The sequence below is a fragment of the Corvus kubaryi genome, unplaced genomic scaffold, assembly GCF_017639235.1.
Source record: "Corvus kubaryi isolate FWS band 111438036 unplaced genomic scaffold, C.kubaryi_AGA036_p1.0 132, whole genome shotgun sequence".
Lineage (NCBI taxonomy): Eukaryota > Metazoa > Chordata > Aves > Passeriformes > Corvidae > Corvus > Corvus kubaryi.
In genome coordinates this window covers 3459070-3478690 of record NW_024580666.1, presented here as the reverse complement: position 1 = coordinate 3478690, position 19621 = coordinate 3459070, and the positions used below count along the sequence as shown (strand labels likewise).

The 19621-nt window shown below is 39.7% G+C and overlaps 1 protein-coding gene across 1 annotated transcript; it reads right to left on the bottom strand.

The window, feature by feature from the left end:
* Positions 1–518: 518 nt before the first annotated feature.
* Positions 519–17221, bottom strand: USP14 (ubiquitin specific peptidase 14). The gene is made up of 15 exons (XM_042030215.1): positions 17070–17221; positions 16513–16545; positions 14887–14991; positions 13172–13275; positions 11106–11164; positions 9142–9272; positions 8761–8841; positions 7921–8000; positions 6289–6403; positions 4884–4949; positions 4497–4589; positions 3369–3497; positions 2232–2292; positions 1458–1565; positions 519–1339 (listed from the first exon to the last, which is right to left on the bottom strand). Exons 1-15 carry the CDS (start codon positions 17151–17153, stop codon positions 1188–1190), a joined length of 1401 nt encoding a protein of 466 aa, XP_041886149.1. The 5' UTR covers positions 17154–17221; the 3' UTR covers positions 519–1187.
* Positions 17222–19621: the final 2400 nt, after the last annotated feature.

The following is a 19621-nucleotide window of genomic DNA, read 5'->3' as shown; positions in this document are numbered from 1 at the left end:
TGTAGTGCCTGCAGGAACTGAGCCAGTACTGTCAGGGGGCTTCCTTACCGGGCAGAACTTGCCTTTAAGAATTGTGCCGCTTATTTAAAATACACCCCAAGGCCTTTGGTGTGCTCCCTGGGGAAGCTGTGCAGGGGAGGTGGCACTGGAGTAACAATTGCAAGGCCACATGTGAAGGCCACAGCAGATGCCAGTGTCCCCAGGGAAGGATAAAAGAGCGAGGCACAGACTACCTCACCACACTGCCAACAGAAGTGCAAGTATTTCATATGAATAGGGACCAGCTCTTCCAGAAGGCACTGGGACACATCAACACTGGGAACCTGTACACAAGGGGTGAGTGGGTTGATGGCCTTGTTGCTTTTTAGGCTGTAGCCAGCACTAAAACGCTTTTTTTACTGCAGTCACACCCACCCACTTACTGCAGCAGGTCCTGTAAGTAAGCAAAGCCCAGTTTTGCAGCCACCAAACTGGGCTTACCTACTGAGTAAAGAGTAACAGGACAGGAGACACATCCCTACAGCTTAAAAAAAAGTGACTTTATTCCATGACTGCTTTGAGACATTCATCAGTGGTGGCCCAGGAAGTGAAAACAAACGCATACTGACTACAGTACCAGGACAGGAGCTGTTTTTAATGGAGACACATTGTTGATCACAATTTATTTTGAAATCATGAGATGCCAGCAACAGAACAGACTGAATCAGCAGGTCAGGCTGGACAAATACTTGATTGTAGCCACAGCTGTTGGCTACAGGCAGCAGCACTGAGTTACACAACAAGGCAACGGTTTCTCTTCTACCTTCCTAACAGAACTGCCAGGTAAGGCAAAGGATGGACAGCTACTGAACTGTGGTATAAACCATGCAAGAGTAACCAATGTGAGAGTAGGTGTGTAATAAATACTTGATGACATTAGAGAAGAAGGAGGAGGAGGAGAGGCTCATTAAAAAAAAAAAATTATCTTCTGCAAGACATTAAAGCTATTTTAAGTATTGTCACCACCACAGTGGGCAGTCCAGTCCAGTAGTGACTAATTGGTACATGGATCAGTTTTAAAACAATATCCCTCTGACATGAGAAGGTTTGAACAAATTGTTTATCCACTTGCTAAAGCTCTGGGGTTAAAGAAGTGATCAGTAATCAACATTTATTTCACACCTAGGCAGAATGGCTAAAACGGAAGACTATTGTTCAGCTTCTTCTTCAACCACTTCGATTCTGCGAGGCCCATAGAGTAGAACATAAGCTATATGCCAGTCTCCACCCCCAGATAACCTCAGAATGTCTTCAGGTGTAACAATGCTGACTTTGTCATCATCGAATTTAATCCATTCATCTGCAAGGAAAACAACAGGATCATTTGTACATAAAATCTAAGCTTGCTTAACAGCCCCTTTGCTGAAAGGAGCTGTGAAGAGTGGTTAACAGGGCTGCAATTTGTTTATTTTTTTTACCTTGTTTCCTTTTAACCCAAGACACATAATGCCCAGAGGAACTTGATCTGCCCTGATGAGTTAGCACTGCCTGCAGGTCGTAATAGCCACAATTGTTAGAACCAATATCTGAAAGGGAAAGAATGTAACGTTGAGTCCTACTTGAACGGCAGCAGTGTCTTTAACAGCTCACAGACCAAAGATGCATCAGCCAGGCTGCAGCACCAGAGCTGTGTGTGTAAAACCCCAGCTACAGCACGGTACAAAACCACTGTGAACTAAAAGCAGCAGCTCTCAGCCAGAAGAGTCTCAGGAAACTGAGGATGTTGTGCATTCTCAGGAAATAAATATGTATGCATAAATATCACTGACATAATGCACAGGGTGAGAGCTTTGGGCCTTCAGGCTCCAAGCCCTCCCCAAAACTGAGGCAACACCAGCACAACAACAACATTTTTAGAAATCCAGTTCGAGTTTTTGTTTTGATTTCAGCTTTCTACCACCCACTGACAAGGCAGTGTGCAAAACAACTGCACATTACATGCAAATGTCTTTGATATGCCTGTCTTCTATTATCACCAGCTTGTCAGATGGATGGCAATTATGCCTTTGACTATGTCAACATTTTGGTTTACCTAATCTTTCCATTCCTTAAATTTCTGTCAGTCTCTGAAGATTAATTTTCCAAAGGCATTAAAGAGAGCCAGGGTTCTCAAAGTATTTCTACCATCAGGCACACTTGAACACGAGTAAATAGAAAGTTTCTTTAAAGTAGATTTGCTTCCCTGTACTCACCATCAGGAAAAGAAAATGGTTCATATTTAACTTCTTTCTGTGCACCATCACTTTTACTAGACTAAAAAGGAGAATAAGCTGAATTAATGCAAAATGGTTTAATAAAGGCTTTAGCACAATCACATCAAATCCCAAGTCTCCATTAATTTAAATATTTTCCTAAGTCTAAATATTTTTTGTTCAACTTGAAAAAATTTCCATTACTGTATTTTCTAGGTGGACATACAAAAACCTTATCTGAAGAAGACCAGTTTTAAGCAAATATATAACCATTTTAGCACATACTGCCTGCACTGTTCACCCACCAGATTTTTGGGTTTGTTTATGAAACAATTCTGCAACTGAAGATTTATTCCTTGGTGGGGGCTTGCTAGCAGCAGAAGTGGCAATAAGAAAGTACCAGGGACTGACTCTCAGTGCCAATACATTCTGTTCAAAAATAGCACTCTTTCCTTGCTCCCATGTGTGTAAAAGAGGGGCTGCAAGCCTTATCCAAATCTTTAAAAGAATTTGCCAGGAGTTCGGCCAGGAAAATACCAGCAAACTTTAAAAAAAAAAAATGGTTAAAACACTACAGCTCATTTGCTTTTCTCTTCATGAAAGACAAGGAAGTCAGTGTTAGAACTATGCAGGCAGGGTAAGACATGAAAGCATTTACCAAGGTTTCAGAGTGCTGATTTTAAGCTCACCAGTACACGTACTCTAATTTTTATCAGTCAGACGCGTAGCAGTGCGTTGTACAACCCCTTCCAGCTGGTGAGCAGGGAACAGCTTCCTACACTCCACTGAAGAGGGGAGCAGCCAGCAAACAGTAATATTTGAAGAGAATAATTTTGTGTAACTTACAGAAAACCTTTAGGCGTAGCACTGGTAAACAGAAGCACTACATTTTAATACATTTAATACATGCTGTCTGACCACAGCATTTAAAACTTCTCATCAAGCAAATATACCAAAGCAGATACTGTATTTTCATGAAAATACAGGATAAAAAGATCTAAAGCTCAGAACCAATGAGTTTGCTACATAAGAAAATAATATATGAATATATTAAAATAATATATTTAAAGTTTTCTCTAGTCCTTATTAGTACCCCAATTTCAGATGGATGAATTAGTGAAGTGTCGGGAAGCTTACGTTCTTTGGCTGTTGATTTACTTTTTTGTCTTCTAGATCTTTGAATTTTGATCGATAAGAAACCATTTTTTCCTGCAGGTCTGGCGTACACAGCTCATACACATCCAACATAAGAGGAAATTTGACATCCTAGGAAGTAAAAAGCATGTAAATTTATTAGCATGGTTTGGTACTCCACATTAAAGCATTCTCCCATGGGAAGACAACACTAAGCCAAATTAAATGCAACCCTCTTCAAATTGTTGGCAACCTGACCCACTGGGATTCTGGTGACAGTATTTACCCAAAGGGCTACAATGCTTTCCCAGAAGAATGTCTAATTCAGTATAAACAAACCACTATAAATTATTACATTCAGCATAGACTAGTAATTAATAAATCAGACTGTTTATTGTTAGCTGTCATACACTACAGAAATACCTATTCAGGCCTAAGGGAAAAGAAAAAAGCAGCAGGCATGTAGAATGACTGTATCCTGGCAAAAATGTCCATTTGTGTTATCCAAAACCATCTTCTGAAATAGTTAACATGTACCTTCAATCTTTATTACCTTTCTTCCTTTTGTAAGGAAGGAGCATCTATCATGATGCTCCTTGGGCAGCCTACGAGGTCTGTCAGCCATGGCCAAGAGAGAGCAAAACCAGAACATTCAGCTGTTTGCAGCTGGTTCCTGCATTTGTCCATCAGAAAGCCAGACAATTAAAATCACTAGTACAGGAAGTGTTTGACAGCATAAACATCTCCCATCAACACTAGAACACTGTTCAGAGTTTGAAAGCATGGCCCTCTCCTTAGTTACACATTCTTCTCAGAACCACTGGTGAGAAGAGACCAAAAAACATCCTGGTTATTCTCATCCTGTAATATTAGCACTACTGGGGCAAATTCACTTCTGCCCCTCACCTCCTCCCTCACTCTGTTGTGGGTAATGTAGTTTGCCACACACCATCACAACTGGAAACGAAACTACTTTGCATTTGAGCAAAGAACCTGCACTGTTAATGTTTTTAAATGCAATTTAAAAGCAAACAATTTAGTAAGTAGTCTTCAAGTCTTCATAATCTACCTGTAATAAAAACTCATGGAAAAAAGAAAGAGGAATTAGACATCAATATGCAGAAAACTTACCTTAAGAACTTTTGCATTCACAGATTCTTTCTCTTTGTAAAAAAATCTAACCATCTGAATAGTCAGGTACGCTGGCAAGCGACTAATTTTGGACTATAAAAAAACAAATTAGAAAAAGCTATTACTTTAAATATTCACAGATCTTTTATACCTTCAACACTGTTCATCCTAAATTACAGTCTATTCTGAGAAAGTGTTTGTACACAAACCCACAGGAATAAAACAAGGTCTCCTTTTTTGAAGCTCTGTCTTAAATTTCTTGGTAGTGGATACTCAGATGCTTCATAAACATAAATCACATGGTGTTGCAGCAATAAATTTGTGGTTTGGAACAGAGAACTGACAACATTTAGAAGAACCATAAAGAGCAACGAAAGTACCACTCACAGATTTGATATAGAGTGCATTTCTCTGCAGTGTTGGAGAGAGTTTGGTGATTTCCTCCTGAAGACGCTGTTACAAGGAAAAGAAGTAACACATGTTCATCATAAAACACAGCTTAGAGAAAAGCACAACAGGGGTAAACAAACCATAAACTAAATCTTGTTCTGCCAGTCTCTTCTGTTGCTGCCAGCCATTACAACACACAGGATTTTGAAATTCCTTGGCAGAAAGGACCATGCCCATTCATTTCTTCAGCTCCAGGCCCATTCCTGAGTCCTGACACCACTGAGTTTATCTCTGCAGAAAATTTTGCTCCACAGGAGTAGAACTCACAATTGGATTTTGTTATTAATTGTATCTGGACTTGGTTACAAATGTATCATATCATGCTGGGAACACAACTGTAGAAAATCTGAAGGTTCCTGTGAGAAGAATATTTGCATATTTCTCAGCTCTCAGCCTCAAGCAGGCAGAGCTGCATCTAAAGTGACAGCTGGTGCCTCCTAACAAAATTCCCGGAAAGACTAGATTGGTTCTTAATGTTGCAACTTTCTTGCTACAGGCAATCCAGCATAAGAATTGTAGACTTTTTTTGGCCTGAAAGTGGAGTTTCTTTTTTAATAGTTTTTTAATTTGTGAGCATTAGCTATTTTATCCTCCTTTTCCTTCTAAATTCTGTTTAAAAAAAAAAGGAAGAAAAAGAGATACAAAGATTATCTGAGAATCATGCAACTTGGTTTTAGTCCTGTACAAACCAGATCACTGCCCTAGCCTTACGCAGTTACTATAAAGGTTTTGCAGTAGCTCCTCTCCTTGTCACCCCAAGACATCCAGACTCTCCAAAGAGCTCTTAAAATTTCAAAATACATATATAAAAAAGCACAGACTACCTTAAGGAGTTCTACTTTAAAAAAGTTTGAGGATGATGTTGTCTCACGGAAAATAACACCCCCTTCAAAATCTGCAAAATCAAATTTAGTTTTTACATCATCTGGTGGGGTTTTAATTAGGAACCAAAACACCACTCTACTTTCAAGTTGACTTCTGGACTTTTTGGGAACTGATTTCTGCATAAACCATGGCACTGCTCAGTCTGGAGTGAAACCCAGATGAACAAACAAGTGGCAAACTGCCTTGCACTTGGTTACCTGCATGGGGAAGACCATGTCAGCATCAAGAAAATGCTCTGCTGAAGTCTGTTTAACATGAACATGCAACTCCCTTTCACAGCCATCTTTCATCCCAATGAACACCAAAAAGATTCTTGAAACTTTGTAAAGCTTGGACAGCAGATGCCAATTCCAAGTCACAGAATACACTCAGAATTAAGTGTATTTAGGTCACTTAGAATTTCAATTAAAAAATACACAGGCCATTTAGAACTTCAATAAAAGCTGTGATAGCTTACCAATTTTAGTCCTGTAAACAGGTATTTCACTTCTTGATTGATAAAGCAGCTAAGCTGAAGCAGATTCTCCTTTCCTTTAGTTACTTCTTCTTCTTCGACTTCTGTACATTTCATGCTTCACAAAATTAAGGAAAACCACCATGCACCAAGAGCTAAACTACTGCTCTAGTGAGAACAACATGCCAAGCAGCACAGTGATTTAGGTAATTCTGTGCTTGTGTAGACAGTACTTTTACTTCTCGTAGTACAAAAAAGATTTGAAGGAGCCCTTCCTTCAGACCAATCTGTTCCTTCGTGGCTAAGGACAAGGGGCAGTGGGGGCAGACAGCACACCAAAAAAAGTAAAAAAAGTAAAATAAGTCTTTGAGCACTATTTAAGCTGGGGCCTGTTTTTTTCTTTCTTCTCCCCCATCACCACCCAACCCGCCAGACACAGAACACATTAACTGGCTGCCAACACCAAGTCACAAAGCCCTCCTGCAACATTACACTCCATTGTTGTTTATGATTAATAAAGTTCTTCTATTGCTGCTGCTGGCCAGACTTCCTGCTTCTTTCAACATGCAGAGCCTCCTTTCTCTGCCTTCTATCTGTCCTCTTCACTGAAATGAAATTAATTCCTTCATTATCTTCTACACTTTCCTTTTAATTGTTCTGTCTGTTCTCTCCTCTTTTCATACTTCTACCTCAATGCTTTTCTCTCATCCATCTCCTTCCAACCAGGTATTTTTCTGACTGCAGCTATTCTACAAATGCTACCATAATCACACTTTGAAAGTCTGCAACTCTTCTAACAAGTCTTCTTCCTAATTCTGGCCTATGCATCACTCCTCTTAGCTGCACATTCCAAGACTCCCAACTATTTCAAGGACAACAAACATCATGATAGAGGGAGAGAGATGCGTGACTCCCACCTTAAAAAATCCCTTTATTCCTCCTTACTACCAAGCTATGAGATACAGTACCTCATCTAAGGGGATGTTTCCTTATTTCAGACAAGCAAAATGCACAGTGTAATTCTTTCTAAAAGTCTAAAAGCCAGGATTTTGGGGTGGAGAAGTGGGACAAGAGTAATACTTGCCATGAGATGTGTGCCCCATGTGGTCATATCCTCTTTTTCTTGCTATAAAGAACCTACTAGAAACTTGTCAGCTGCATTTGTTTCTTACTCATACAACAGTGGACACCTAATTTATTTCTTAAGAAATCAATCAAGCTACCTTTTGTGCATCTTTAGTACTCCAAGCGTGTCAGAAACACACCCTCACAAGCCAAAAAAGCCTATTTAGGACAACAATTACTTTTAGTTGGATAAAGCATGTCAGCATCCTTGAAGCTGGTACATACCAATCTTCTCTGGGGAGGAAATCTGCTCTTGAAATTTAACAAGGGGTTTTTTTTTCCTGTAAATTTCCATTACCATTCTTCCTCCCCACATCATCCTCTCTGTCAAAGCATAATCCAATCTTCACTTTAACTTCTGTGTACTCCTGCACAGCATCATGACCCTCTTCCCAGACCTACATCTTTATTTTCCATACTATTCTGAACAGTGCTTTTCATCCTCCCTGAACTCAACTGCTAAAGTGTGCAATCACCATTGTTCATGTCTTGCCTTAGTCTTTAGGATACGCTGTTTCAAATTCAATGCTGAAGAATTGATCGATTAAACTCTTCTTTTTAGAGGATGCTGCTGTAGCTCCAGAGTCTGTCTGTAAAACAAAATCTCTTATGATGTAACTTTAAATAGAATGTAAATACAGTCTTCCCTACAGACAAAATAACCCCATTTATTTTAATTCTTTAAAGCCTATTCCTTCATCTTTCTATAGGTACATTTTCTCCTAGCCAGTCAATCCTCTTACACAGCATAGAAGTTTCAAAACAAATACACTTAAAACATCCTGCTAAAACCATCCTGAAGCACATTAACAAGCAAGATCAGAAACTCACACATCCCTGCCCCCCCAACTTAAATCTACCTTAAGTTTCAGATGGTCTTTCAAGACTCTGCCAAGAGTCTCCAGAAAACAGTTTACAGAGAAAAGAGAAAGCTGTTCTGGTAAAACCTTGGGAAAAACTTTCAGCAACTTCCTCTATCAGGTTGATTCGGTTAGCTCTCCATTCATAACAGTTCAAGTTAAAATTGTAGCACCCTTTTTTCAGAATTAGAAGTTCTGGTGTGCTGAATTCACAGGTTATCAGGGCCACCTGCCACATATGTGAGTGTGTGTCACCAGCAGCTTGGTCCAACGCTGCCTTACAAAGCGCAAAGGGAAGGGTTCCTTTAGCACACTCCACAGCAGAGCTGACAGGACCATGGTAGCATTATGCTGATCAGACACATCAGAAAGCAATTTCCCTTACTGGACTCCAGACACATGTTAAAGAACTCACAAACAGATAATACTTAGCAAAAGATATGTGAAATACTACTAATCCTAATTCTGGTTAGAGTAATACTACAATTACCTCCATAACTGTATCACCTTCGATGCCTTCCAGCTTCTGCTGTAGTACCCTCATCATCTGCACCCAGCACTCATTGGCATCCTAGGAAGGGAACACAACATTAAACCTGAGTAGTGGCATTACGATTTAGTAACATTAAACCCATCAGCTATAAAGCCAAATGTGAGGATTCCTTAACTAAGAATTTCTCCCAATTCCACCATGCATTCTCAAAGCACTTGATATTACAGTCAACTTCTACACAACTTTTCTACAGAAAAAAACACCCCACTTTACTGGGAGTAATTATTTTCACAAGGGAAGGAAAGTCTTAAAATGTTCTTGTTCTCAACTTCCAACATACTACTAATTTTAAACAATAAGCTCATAATTGGTCTTTACCTGTTGAAGGTACTGGCCTTGGTCACCTTTCTCTGCAAACTGTGGGAAGGCCATATGTAAAAACTGCAGGAGAATGATAGGTGGGATACTGGAGGAAGTTTTATCCATGGAATCAAACAAGTCTCTAAGAGCTTGAAGAAAAAGTAAGTGAATGCTTTGAGAAGTGCAAAAACAATTCAAACATGGCAGGAAGTGCAAAAAGAATAGTAAAACAGCAGAAACATTTAAAGACTGATCATTTAACAGTGTCCAATTTGATCTTCCCAAAGCAGGACCAAATTCCCCAGGTGGCACAACAGGTGCACCTAAGATCTCCTTTGTGAACACAACTTTGAAAGCATAAAGCTGGCAAATCTGAGAATTTGGCACATAATGCCTTGTCTTTCCTGGCTGCTAACAGAAAAAAAAAAAAATTGAGCAATTAAGATTTTATTTGGAACACATCTGAGGAACAACATTTTCCCAAGAGAAACCAGAAGGCATTCACAATCTATCCTCTAGAGCAACTTAAGTTCCACCAGCTACTAGGAAAAAAAAACTTTAATAAAATATCTAGGAAATACCCATGCTTAAGGCCCAGGAAAACAAGTATGTGTAGGCATATGTGCAGAGAGCTCTTAACTATGTGCAATCCAATGAATGATACTGCATGACAACACACATGGCCTTCTTTTTTGTTCCACACTCCAGCATATGTCTTATCTACCCAGGTTACAGCATTTTACATCCACAGATCACATCAAAGGCACCTGTTAATCCTCACAACAACCCTGTGAGGTAGGCAACAATCTGCATGGTCACTAATTTACAAGTGGAGAGACTAATGAATGGTACTCTTGAGTAAATGAATATAGGCAAGATTACAGGGGACCAAGGTCAGTTGCTTCCTCTTTCAGAAATGTCTTCACTGACCTTGACAAGAGGTGCAACTGATATGACACAGCAATTAAAAAAAAATGCCATAAGTGTCATGCAGGAGTTCCTGAACAGCTCAGCACCCAAGAATTAACTACAAGTTACTTAAAACTATTAAAATTCCTAAGAAGCAGAGCTGTCACCTTAAAAGGAAAACAAGGGACATGAAGTAAAGGCAGTGAAAAGGGGAGGGGCAGGCATGGCTGTATAGAGTAACCATTGAACTTACCACCCCAAAATTCGATCAGCAGGCATACCCACAAACTGGACCTTTCCTTCCTTATATTGTTTTGTTTTTCCTTAAATGGACTGGTAGAAATCCCAGTGTCCTGGCCCAGCATCTTAGTGGGGCAATGAAATAGAGTAAAAAAAGAAAAAGCGGACAAGTAGTACCCTTGTTCAAGTGTAAAGGGTCTAACTAGAACTCTAGTTAGAGCTTGAAGATACAGGGCCACCGTGAGCTCCCACAGTGTGAGCACCCACACTACCACAACAATGAGTAACTTTTGTTTTGAAGACACTACTTTCCATTCCAGTTATGAAATCTGGATCTTTAGGGCAAAGGCTAAGACACTTTCCACCGTAACAATAACGCTCAGCCAGTAAATTGTATTAAAAAATACCAATGAAATACATATCCCAGGAGTATGGTGTTGGCCTACCACTATGTGAAACAAAGAACTAAAACATTTCTACACAAAGTGATCAAATCAAAACATGGATGGATGGAGTCTGCTTTAGGAAGTTCCAATTACTTAATGCCTACATGTAAAACATGGAAGAGATACAAATTGTTTCTATCTAAGCCTAGATCACGCTTAAATATCTTTTCCCTAGCCTGCAGCTGGGTCATGTGCAGAGATAAATGCTTTGCAGGCAGGGGCAGAATAACCTTTAAAGACGAAATGAATCCTCCAGTGCCAGCAGATCTGACTTTCCTATGGCATATGCACTAAAGAACAACACAGAGAGTTCTAACTGCAAATTTCATCTGCAGTTAGCAGATCACACACTTGTCTAAACCCCTGTCTCCTGCTCTAAACACCAACCTGCAGTAATGTATTGAGCAGAGGCCATTTCTCCTGAAGCTCTTAAGGCACCACCATACCTAAAAGGGAAGAAAAATAATTTGCATGCAATTAAACACAAGCAAGAAGGACAGTAAGGTTTCTGTAGCAGGCAGCAGCTGGATTCATTTAAAAGAAATCTATCACCAAACCAGAAGTAACCGAAGGTAAGATTCACTCACGTTCACCTCAAAGTTTCAGCTATTTTGTAAGCACTGCATGGAAGCAATCTTTCAGACAATAAGTAAAGGCAGACCAAGAAGTCTGGATACATCACTGCTGCTTCCCTAAACCTTTTGCCTCAGAGACTCGTTTTATTTTTAAAGAAACTGAGAAGAGGTCTGAACAAAAGCTACTCCATTTCTGAAACATTTGCCATGGCTTCTTCAGATACATGCTAAAAACCACCTTCAAGGATAGATAGCAGATAAAATGCACAGAGATGGAGGGCAGGCTTGCTTCCTCCCTCCACAGCAGAAGCAAAACAGTGAGATGTGAGATGTTTTCTTGAGGAAGTATTTCCTATACTGAAAAGGTGTGGGAGTCCACCTATATGGCAAGAACTTGCCACTCTTCTTTGAATTCTTAAATTAGCAGCTGGATGAGGAACAGATGGACTCCCCAAAGCCTTCAAGCAAAAGGAGGGTCTCACTAAATCTTGGACTGAACTTTTGAAATTCTGACCATTGTTAGATGACGAGCAGGAAACTTTCCCCTGACACGCTACAGAACAGGGAGGAGTTCCCTGGGGAGATCAGCAGAGCAGGCCGTGAGAAAAGAAGCTGTAACAGCTTTCCCAAGTGAGTCCCTTCACACATCTCCCGCTGCCACACACCCTACAGCCTTCCATGCTGTCATCAAGCAGGGAAGACCAAAAAAAGGCTGAATCTCCAGGGAAGAACACAGCTTGAATCCGAGTGCGAATGTGACTTCCCACAGACAATACAGCCACGTCTTGTATTGCAGTCTGCCAGTTTCATAGGCTACATTTTGCCATTTGGTAGGTTAAATTTGTCAAATACTCTGATTCAGTGCAGTAACTCAAGAGTCCTTCACATGGAAATGAACAGACCTTCCAAAAATACAAACACCGATAGCCAATAAAAACCTTGAAATCAAATTTCTGTACTTCACAAATAGTTCTCAGCTCTTAATAATTAAGGTTCACCTGCTAACAGAATGAGTAACAATTTATAACTACTTAAATAACTAGCGATTACAGTAATACAGAATATCCAGTTGGGTACCAAGGAATTAAATTAACCCTAAGCTGGCAATAATGCTCTACCTAGTTCTCACTTTTTAAAAATACTCATTGTTTTCTCATTACAATTTATCTGGAGGACAAATTCAGGTACACATTGGCAGGTAATTCTTTTTTCCTTCAATATTCATAACTTCCAAGTTTCTCATATATTCCTTACCAAAAAAACCAACCAACCAACCCAAAAAAAAAAAAACCCACTGGCCATTTTCACATTTCAGTCCAGAATAACAAAAGAAACAAACAAAAATCTGAGAAGCTATCCTACAATCAGAACAAACTACCAAATGAAACAAAATTCCACAAAGGCATGTCTTAGAACTTCCCACTGTACCTCCAAGCAGCAAATGTCAGTAACATTAGAATTTCACAGCTGGAAACACAGTGCAATAGAACCATTGCAGGAAATATTCCTCAAAGGAACAGGACTCCCATATGATTGTTTTATACAGAACAGGACCATAAAAACTAACAGCAAAAAAACAGGGTTAAGAGTTCAGTAGCTTGTCTTAGAATTTTAAGCAGGTCTAGCTAAGCAAAACACATTCTCTCTACTAAAAGCCAGTTCCAAGAAACACAAAGCCTTAACTTCTTTGTTAAACCACAGACTAACACAACCATAGGAGAAATTTTAATCGATCATTATGTTAATCTTGAATAGACCTAAAGAGCAACAGATTGTTATGATAATCCATACCAGAGTTAAGATGAGCATTCCACAAAATATCTATTTCATAAGCTAAAGAAAACATTTTAGTCACGGTATTTTTGTCCTGAATCCTACCTTTTAAGGGCCTCTTTCACTTCTGGCACTGAGCGGATACACTGAACCGTAGCATTCATGTAGCAAGTGTTGCCAAGGTTTGTCAATCCACATGGCAATTCCATCTACCAAAAAAAATTCACAAGGGTGCTTGAAAGTCAGAGAGATGTGCAACCGTTTTTGTATAAACACTGTAATGTGCCATCAACTTCTAAGAAAATGAATCATGCATAAAACCTGGAACATTCCATCAAACTCCATGAGGTTTTCCAGATCCATTTTATGATTATATTCATCATTTCACCATTTGATACTTTAAGGGGACATTCAGGAATGCTCTGGGGGCTTTTCTGTGCACGTTTAGTTTAATGAACATATTCTTCAAGCATGCAGTCATTCAGAAAGTTCAATTATAATCCCATTCAAGTTTTGACCTTAAAATTCTATTTCCGTGGAATTTCCACATGAATACATTTGTACAAAACACTGATGTTTTAATTAAAATCAGTTTTCAGTAAAACTCTGAAAATGCTGGAGTTCATAGTTTGAAACAAAAGCATTGTTTAAACTCCTCTCCAGAAGTTTGCAACAGATCATTAGCTTGATCTTTTCAGACAACTTGTGAATTTCTGAAGTTTTGACCAATGTGAAGGCCAACTAATAGTTAAACTAACCAGTTTCAGAAATAACTATAAACCACCATGTAACAGAATTTTTCTTTTTTTTTTAACCCTGAATATTTTGTATTTGTCAGGGAAAAATACACAGTTTAATGAAACTGACGTAGGACTGCATACCAATACCAATAGATTATTTTAGGAAGAGAGAACTCATTTAGCATATTCCACAAGTGAATACATGCAGTGCAGACAACTGAAGTTTGATGTATAACCAAATTTCAATGTGATTAACTTTTTGTTTGCCTCTCAGTTATCTCAATGTCTGTGTATGTGCTTAGTCAAAAATACGTAAGTATCCTTCACCTGCAGGTGGCCTGGAAAGCACTAAATCCTGAAGCACAAACCCAGTCCGAAACTACAGATCCTTCTTCACACAGACATGCCTAAAAGTATTCCTGTTCTGCATGCACAGTTGACAACAATCACGCAACTGCTAAGTATGACAAAGAGCTTGCAGTTCAAATGACTGGTGAGAAAATTAAGCCTTTCAAGTTATAAGAAAGGAAATTCAGGAGTTACTTCATTAAGAAAATAATAGACTAATTATGCTCTTCCAGACTTTACTCCCATAAAGTAAAACATGTGTGTCAAACTCACTTTCGTTTTTCACAAAGCTGACCTAATACCAGTAACATGGACAAACAAAACCCCAAACACACCCCACCCCAAAACAAACCCGAGTCTCTCCTCACAGATATGAAAGACGCAGGAAATAATTCTGCATATCTACAAGGCCTTGTTTAGACAAAGTTCAGGACACTGATACAGCCAGGGCAATACAACTTTGTTTTTAAAAACATCAGCAATGCTATTTTTAGAAAATCTACTAAGCTGCCTGCTCAAAGGAAAAACAGCACTAATTGTATGACTTTTAAATTAAATCCCAGACTTCTTTTCACTGCTCCCAGCTTGGCCATCGATGTAGACTTGTGATTCTTGGTGAAGATGCTAAACAGACGTTCCAGTTTCAAAATCCACTTTTAAGCAACTGCAAGTGTTTAAAAACTTGCCATTACTCGGAGGTTTACAAGAAACCAAAGCTGGAAACATGCTTACAGCAGAGGCCAACTGCTCCTCTGTCATGTCCTCCACGAAGACGGGTCGAGAGATCGGCTCTTCTGGAAGCGCGTCTGCGGAGCCCATCATTAGTAAGGTCATCCCCTTGAAACACAGTAAAGATAGCAATGAATGCTTTAGGACAGTTATTTCCACTCAAGCCCTTGTGCTCTTAACATCCTTCAGCTATTTCCCCAAAAATAAACACCATCTTTCTCTTAGTTTAACAGAACCAATACTGCACTACTGTGACTTATGGGCATACCTTAATTCCTCATATCTAGGAAGTAGCTATTGAGAACAATTCCACAGAATTATCCATGCTAGATGTTTCCACTGAAACATCTGGTGAGGCTGCTCAGCTTGCCTGACAAGTTCTGAGTTAAACTAGTTGAAAAGTGAAAAATAACGTAAATTACCACATCAGTTTATGCACAAAAACTAACATGTAAGGGTGGGGGAAAAAAATCAAGTTTCCATGCTTGCTGAACTAGCATAATATGAAAAAGAATCTTTTGGCATTCAACAGGAGCCCATCTACACAATTAGACCTGTCAAAGGAGGAGAAAATTACTACCTGGAGCCTTGAAACATACAGTGCTAAGAAAAGGATAAACAACACAATGAAGAGAAATTGCTTTGACAGTGTAAATAAATCACTAGAACTTGTATACAATAGTATTAAAATGAATAAAGGCAGCTATTAGCACAACAGTATGCAGAAAAAGACAAGAATATTATGTACTGGGGTTTTTGCTGAATAACTTTGCTACAATAGCTGCAGCTACAGGCTGCTAACAGATGCCTGCAACCTAGTTACAAGGGTAAGAGCAATGCTACCTAATTCACTCTGCCCAGTGAAGAACTGGAGTAAAACCTGTAACAGATGTTACAAGGTATTACAAGAGACCTACAGTAACGAAAATGACACAGAAAAAACCCCAACAAAAACCTGTGGGATTCCCTGATGCAATATTATACAGGCAAGCAACACAAACACATTCACTTTCTGTTTTCTTTTTGAACTAGCCAAAGGTACGAATCACCATTACTAATGGCTTTGTTTATGAACAGCAGCTATTCAACACAGAAGAGCAGATTTCAGCAGGCTGGTAAAAAAGGACAAGGTAAAAGGTAAAGGTAAAAGGTAAAAAAGAGGTGTAACTTCAGCATCACCAACACATTTGTCCACCCTGGGGACGTGCAAGGACAAGGGTCTGCAGAGAGTGCCCAGGTTCACAAGCTGACTCTAAACAACATCACTTATTTTTATGGTCACAGACAGACAGCACAAAAGGACCACTGCTCTGACCCAGACCATTTATTTTACAAAATAAATAAATATATGCTCCCAAGTACTTCAGAATAGATGGTGTGATTCCCTACTGATGCCGAAGAAAAGTTTTTTATAAATCAATGGTGAGACCTTTCTAAGCATGCTTACATATGACACGTATAAAATTATTTTTCATCAAGGTATGACCTTTTAAGAAAGCACTGCCCATTCAAACAGAAACAGCAAGCACTTTCAAGTCTTTCTTTAACTGCCAGAATAAATATAAATAAAAATAAAAAATAAATAAAAATTTAAAAATAAATAAAATTTAGTTACTGCTCAGAACTTACATTCTTAATTTTTAGGTTCCCCCAGTCATCATCCTGTGAAATAAAATAAAAGACAAGTTAATTATCTTGCAGCAAGAGACAAGCAAATATTTTCATTAATATTAATCACATATTTCTAAATATACAATTATATTTCATCCAAGATTACACAATATTAGCTATTTACATGTTATCAAGTCTTGTCTGACTAAAATAAAAAGCAGCCAAGTTGTGTTTTCAATAAGGTTCTTTATGTGTTGTTTAACACTGCTTAAATGTAAACAACTTTTTGCAGCAAAGTTGCCTGTATCTCATTACACCAGTAAGCCTCCAGCAGAGAAGCACCAGGAAAAACTTCTCTTAAACAAAGCAGGAGGAAAACACTTAATTCTGATTCTGAACACTAAAAAGTAGCACCCCTCCCCCCACCAAGCTGTGTTTTGAATAAATGAGTAAAGAAGTGCAGTCAGTCTAACACATACAACTGAAGATCTGCCAGAGGACACCCAGAAATAGGGCCATTGTTCTTGTTAACACATAATAAAGTTAGACATAATACAAAAAAAATTGACTTCTACCTTCAGAGTTCCTCCTTTAACCATAACCTTCTGTCTAGCTGGCTGGACTCCGGTCAGTGCAAATAACTGGGCTTTGAAGACCATTGGAGGTTCGTCAGTGTTCAGCTCCACACCATCGAATTTCTCTTTTCCCCATTTCACATTAACTGCAAACAAAATGTTTTGAAACTTGATTATTTCCTAATACCCAAGAATGTAATTACCAAGACTTCATACCATCTCAAAACATTCTGGTTTAGACTCTTTTAAAATGGTACATAATGAAGCTATGGAGGGAACGTCTTTACTATATGGCACCTCATCCATCAGAACATACCACTTCCAGCAGGTCTAAAAATACCTTACAAAACCATTGTAAGTAACATACATACTGAGAAACTTTGCAAGCAATAAGTATGTCTAACAGCATCAGAAACCCTTTAGCAGGTCTTCACAATAGCAGTCTGGAACTACCTCTCCCATGCCCTTGGCACTGCTCACTGCAAACAATTGAACTTTCTGAAGGAAGTTCAGAGGTGCGATTCCAGTTCTGTTATCCATAGCACTTCCGTTCTCCTTCAGAGGAAAACAATACAATGTTCTTTAAAAGCAAGGCCACTGACCCCAGTAAAGGTGCAGGACTGGAATTAAGATGGGAAGTGAAATTTGGTCACAAAAAGCGTAAACCTCGATGCTGGGAATGGGATAATCCAGAAGAAACAGGAGCCAGAATGGCACAATGTTAACCTCACTTTGCTGAAGTTAGTAATGACCAAGAGCAGACAAAAAGTGCCTGGAATAAGCTGTGTGCCTCTACAGACACACCTTTGACCACTTCCAACCACTAACACAATAAACCTTCTTTAGCAAGCTGAGATTTTGCTGAAAATCTGTAAAATACAGCATACAGTGATATCCTACATGCACAGTAAGTGACTGAAATACCAGACTTTAGGAAAGCCACATCCTTCTACCTGTGCTTTGGTTTTACAAAAATATATTGCAGCAACTGTACCTTTTTAAAACACAAAACCCTTAGAAGTCATAATTTTAAAAACCCTTCCAAAAAGGTTCAGACTTCAGATCTATTCAGTGCTTGTGATGGGTAATATGACAGAATAATCAAAAGCAAGTCTACATGAGTTAGACTAAATTAGTCTACAAAGGAACTCAAATGACTGACTTTTCAGTTTTTCTAGCAGAAAGCACCTTCTGATTTGCCCAACGTTCTGATTTTTTTTAAAACACACTTATTATTTTGCATATTTAAGACCTACGAAGCACAAGGCTTTTCCTGTTTTCCAGGAAGACAACCCACTCAGCCACTGAACAAGTCAGCTGCACAGACTTTTTGGGTTTGAATTTTTGAACAGTCAAGCATCCACTGCTAAATATGCAGAAGAGTTAGCAATTATTAATCTGTAGTGTCACCAGTTTTAACAATGCAGCACTCAGGAGGAGGAACGGAAGAGTATGAGTGTCTTCTCTTCAGAGATTGCAACCAAGACTTCGTACAAAATAAAGAGAAACTTGTTAATTTGAAAACAATGGAAAGTAAGAAAAAGGAAGGACGTAATTTCCCTGCTGATCAGAAAACACAGTGCATACAATTCACAGAACGGGTCAGACTGGAATGGACCACAGAGAGTCATCTTGTCCAACCTCACGGCTCCAGCAGGGCCATCTCAGAGCACATGGCACAGGATTGTGCCCAGACCGTTCTTGAATATCTCCAGTGAGGGAGACTCCACTAGATTTGGAGGAGTTCAGGAGAAATCGTGCTATATTGACATAAGTATCCCAGTTTGCCAACCACAGCCAAAATTGTGAACAAACTGTGTCCTGAGTCCACCTACAACCTAAAAAACTGAAGAGCCCAAATAGGCCAGACCTGTGAGATATTATCAAGGCAATTAACTGGTCCTAGAAGTGTCACTGGAGGTTTTGTTCTTGAAGTCTTCCATTGAAACCTTTCCTCACAGCAAGAAAAGTCAGCAGGATGTGATATAATTTAGGAAAGCTTTAACTTTAGGTTTAGGCTAATTTAGGAAGAATTTCTTCACAAAAACGGTGCTTAGACAGTGGAATGGGCTGCCCAGGGAGGTGGTGGAGTCACCACGCCTGGAGGTGTTTAAGAAAGGACTGGATGTGGCACTCAGTGCCATGGTCTAGTTGACTTGGTGGCGATTGGTCAAAGGTTGAACTTGGGGTTTTCCAACCCACCTGAGTCTGTAGCATATAATGGATTTCAAAGAGCGGAGGCAGACACACCTAAATAAACTGGGAGGCGCGGATGCAGAGTTCTGGCTCACCGGAGGGACAGCACCGCTTCCCTTTTAGCAGAAAGCCCGAGCAAACCGCGCCAGGGCCGTGCCGAGGCGCGGCGGCCCGCGGGACGCGAGTGACACCCGCCCTCCCTCCAGCAGGGCCAGGCCAACGCTGCCTCCCTGCTTCCCTTCCCTCCCTCCCTCCTCCGCCGGCCGGGCCGCGCCTCCCGGGGCGCTCCCGCCGCTGGCCCGGCCGGGATCGGCGCGCACGTGCGAGGCGCCTCCCGCGCCGCTCCCGCCGGGGCA

Excerpts from the sequence above, each read along its gene's own strand:
- USP14 (XM_042030215.1), bottom strand. The coding sequence starts at position 17,153 with ATGGTCTTCAAAGCCCAGTTATTTGCACTGACCGGAGTCCAGCCAGCT. Across the intron at positions 4,950-6,288 it reads TGTTTACAGGACTAAAATTG|CGTCTTCAGGAGGAAATCAC; the intron begins GTAAGCTATCAC and ends TCCTTGTAACAG. Across the intron at positions 2,293-3,368 it reads TAAATCAACAGCCAAAGAAC|TCTAGTAAAAGTGATGGTGC; the intron begins GTAAGCTTCCCG and ends TCTCCTTTTTAG.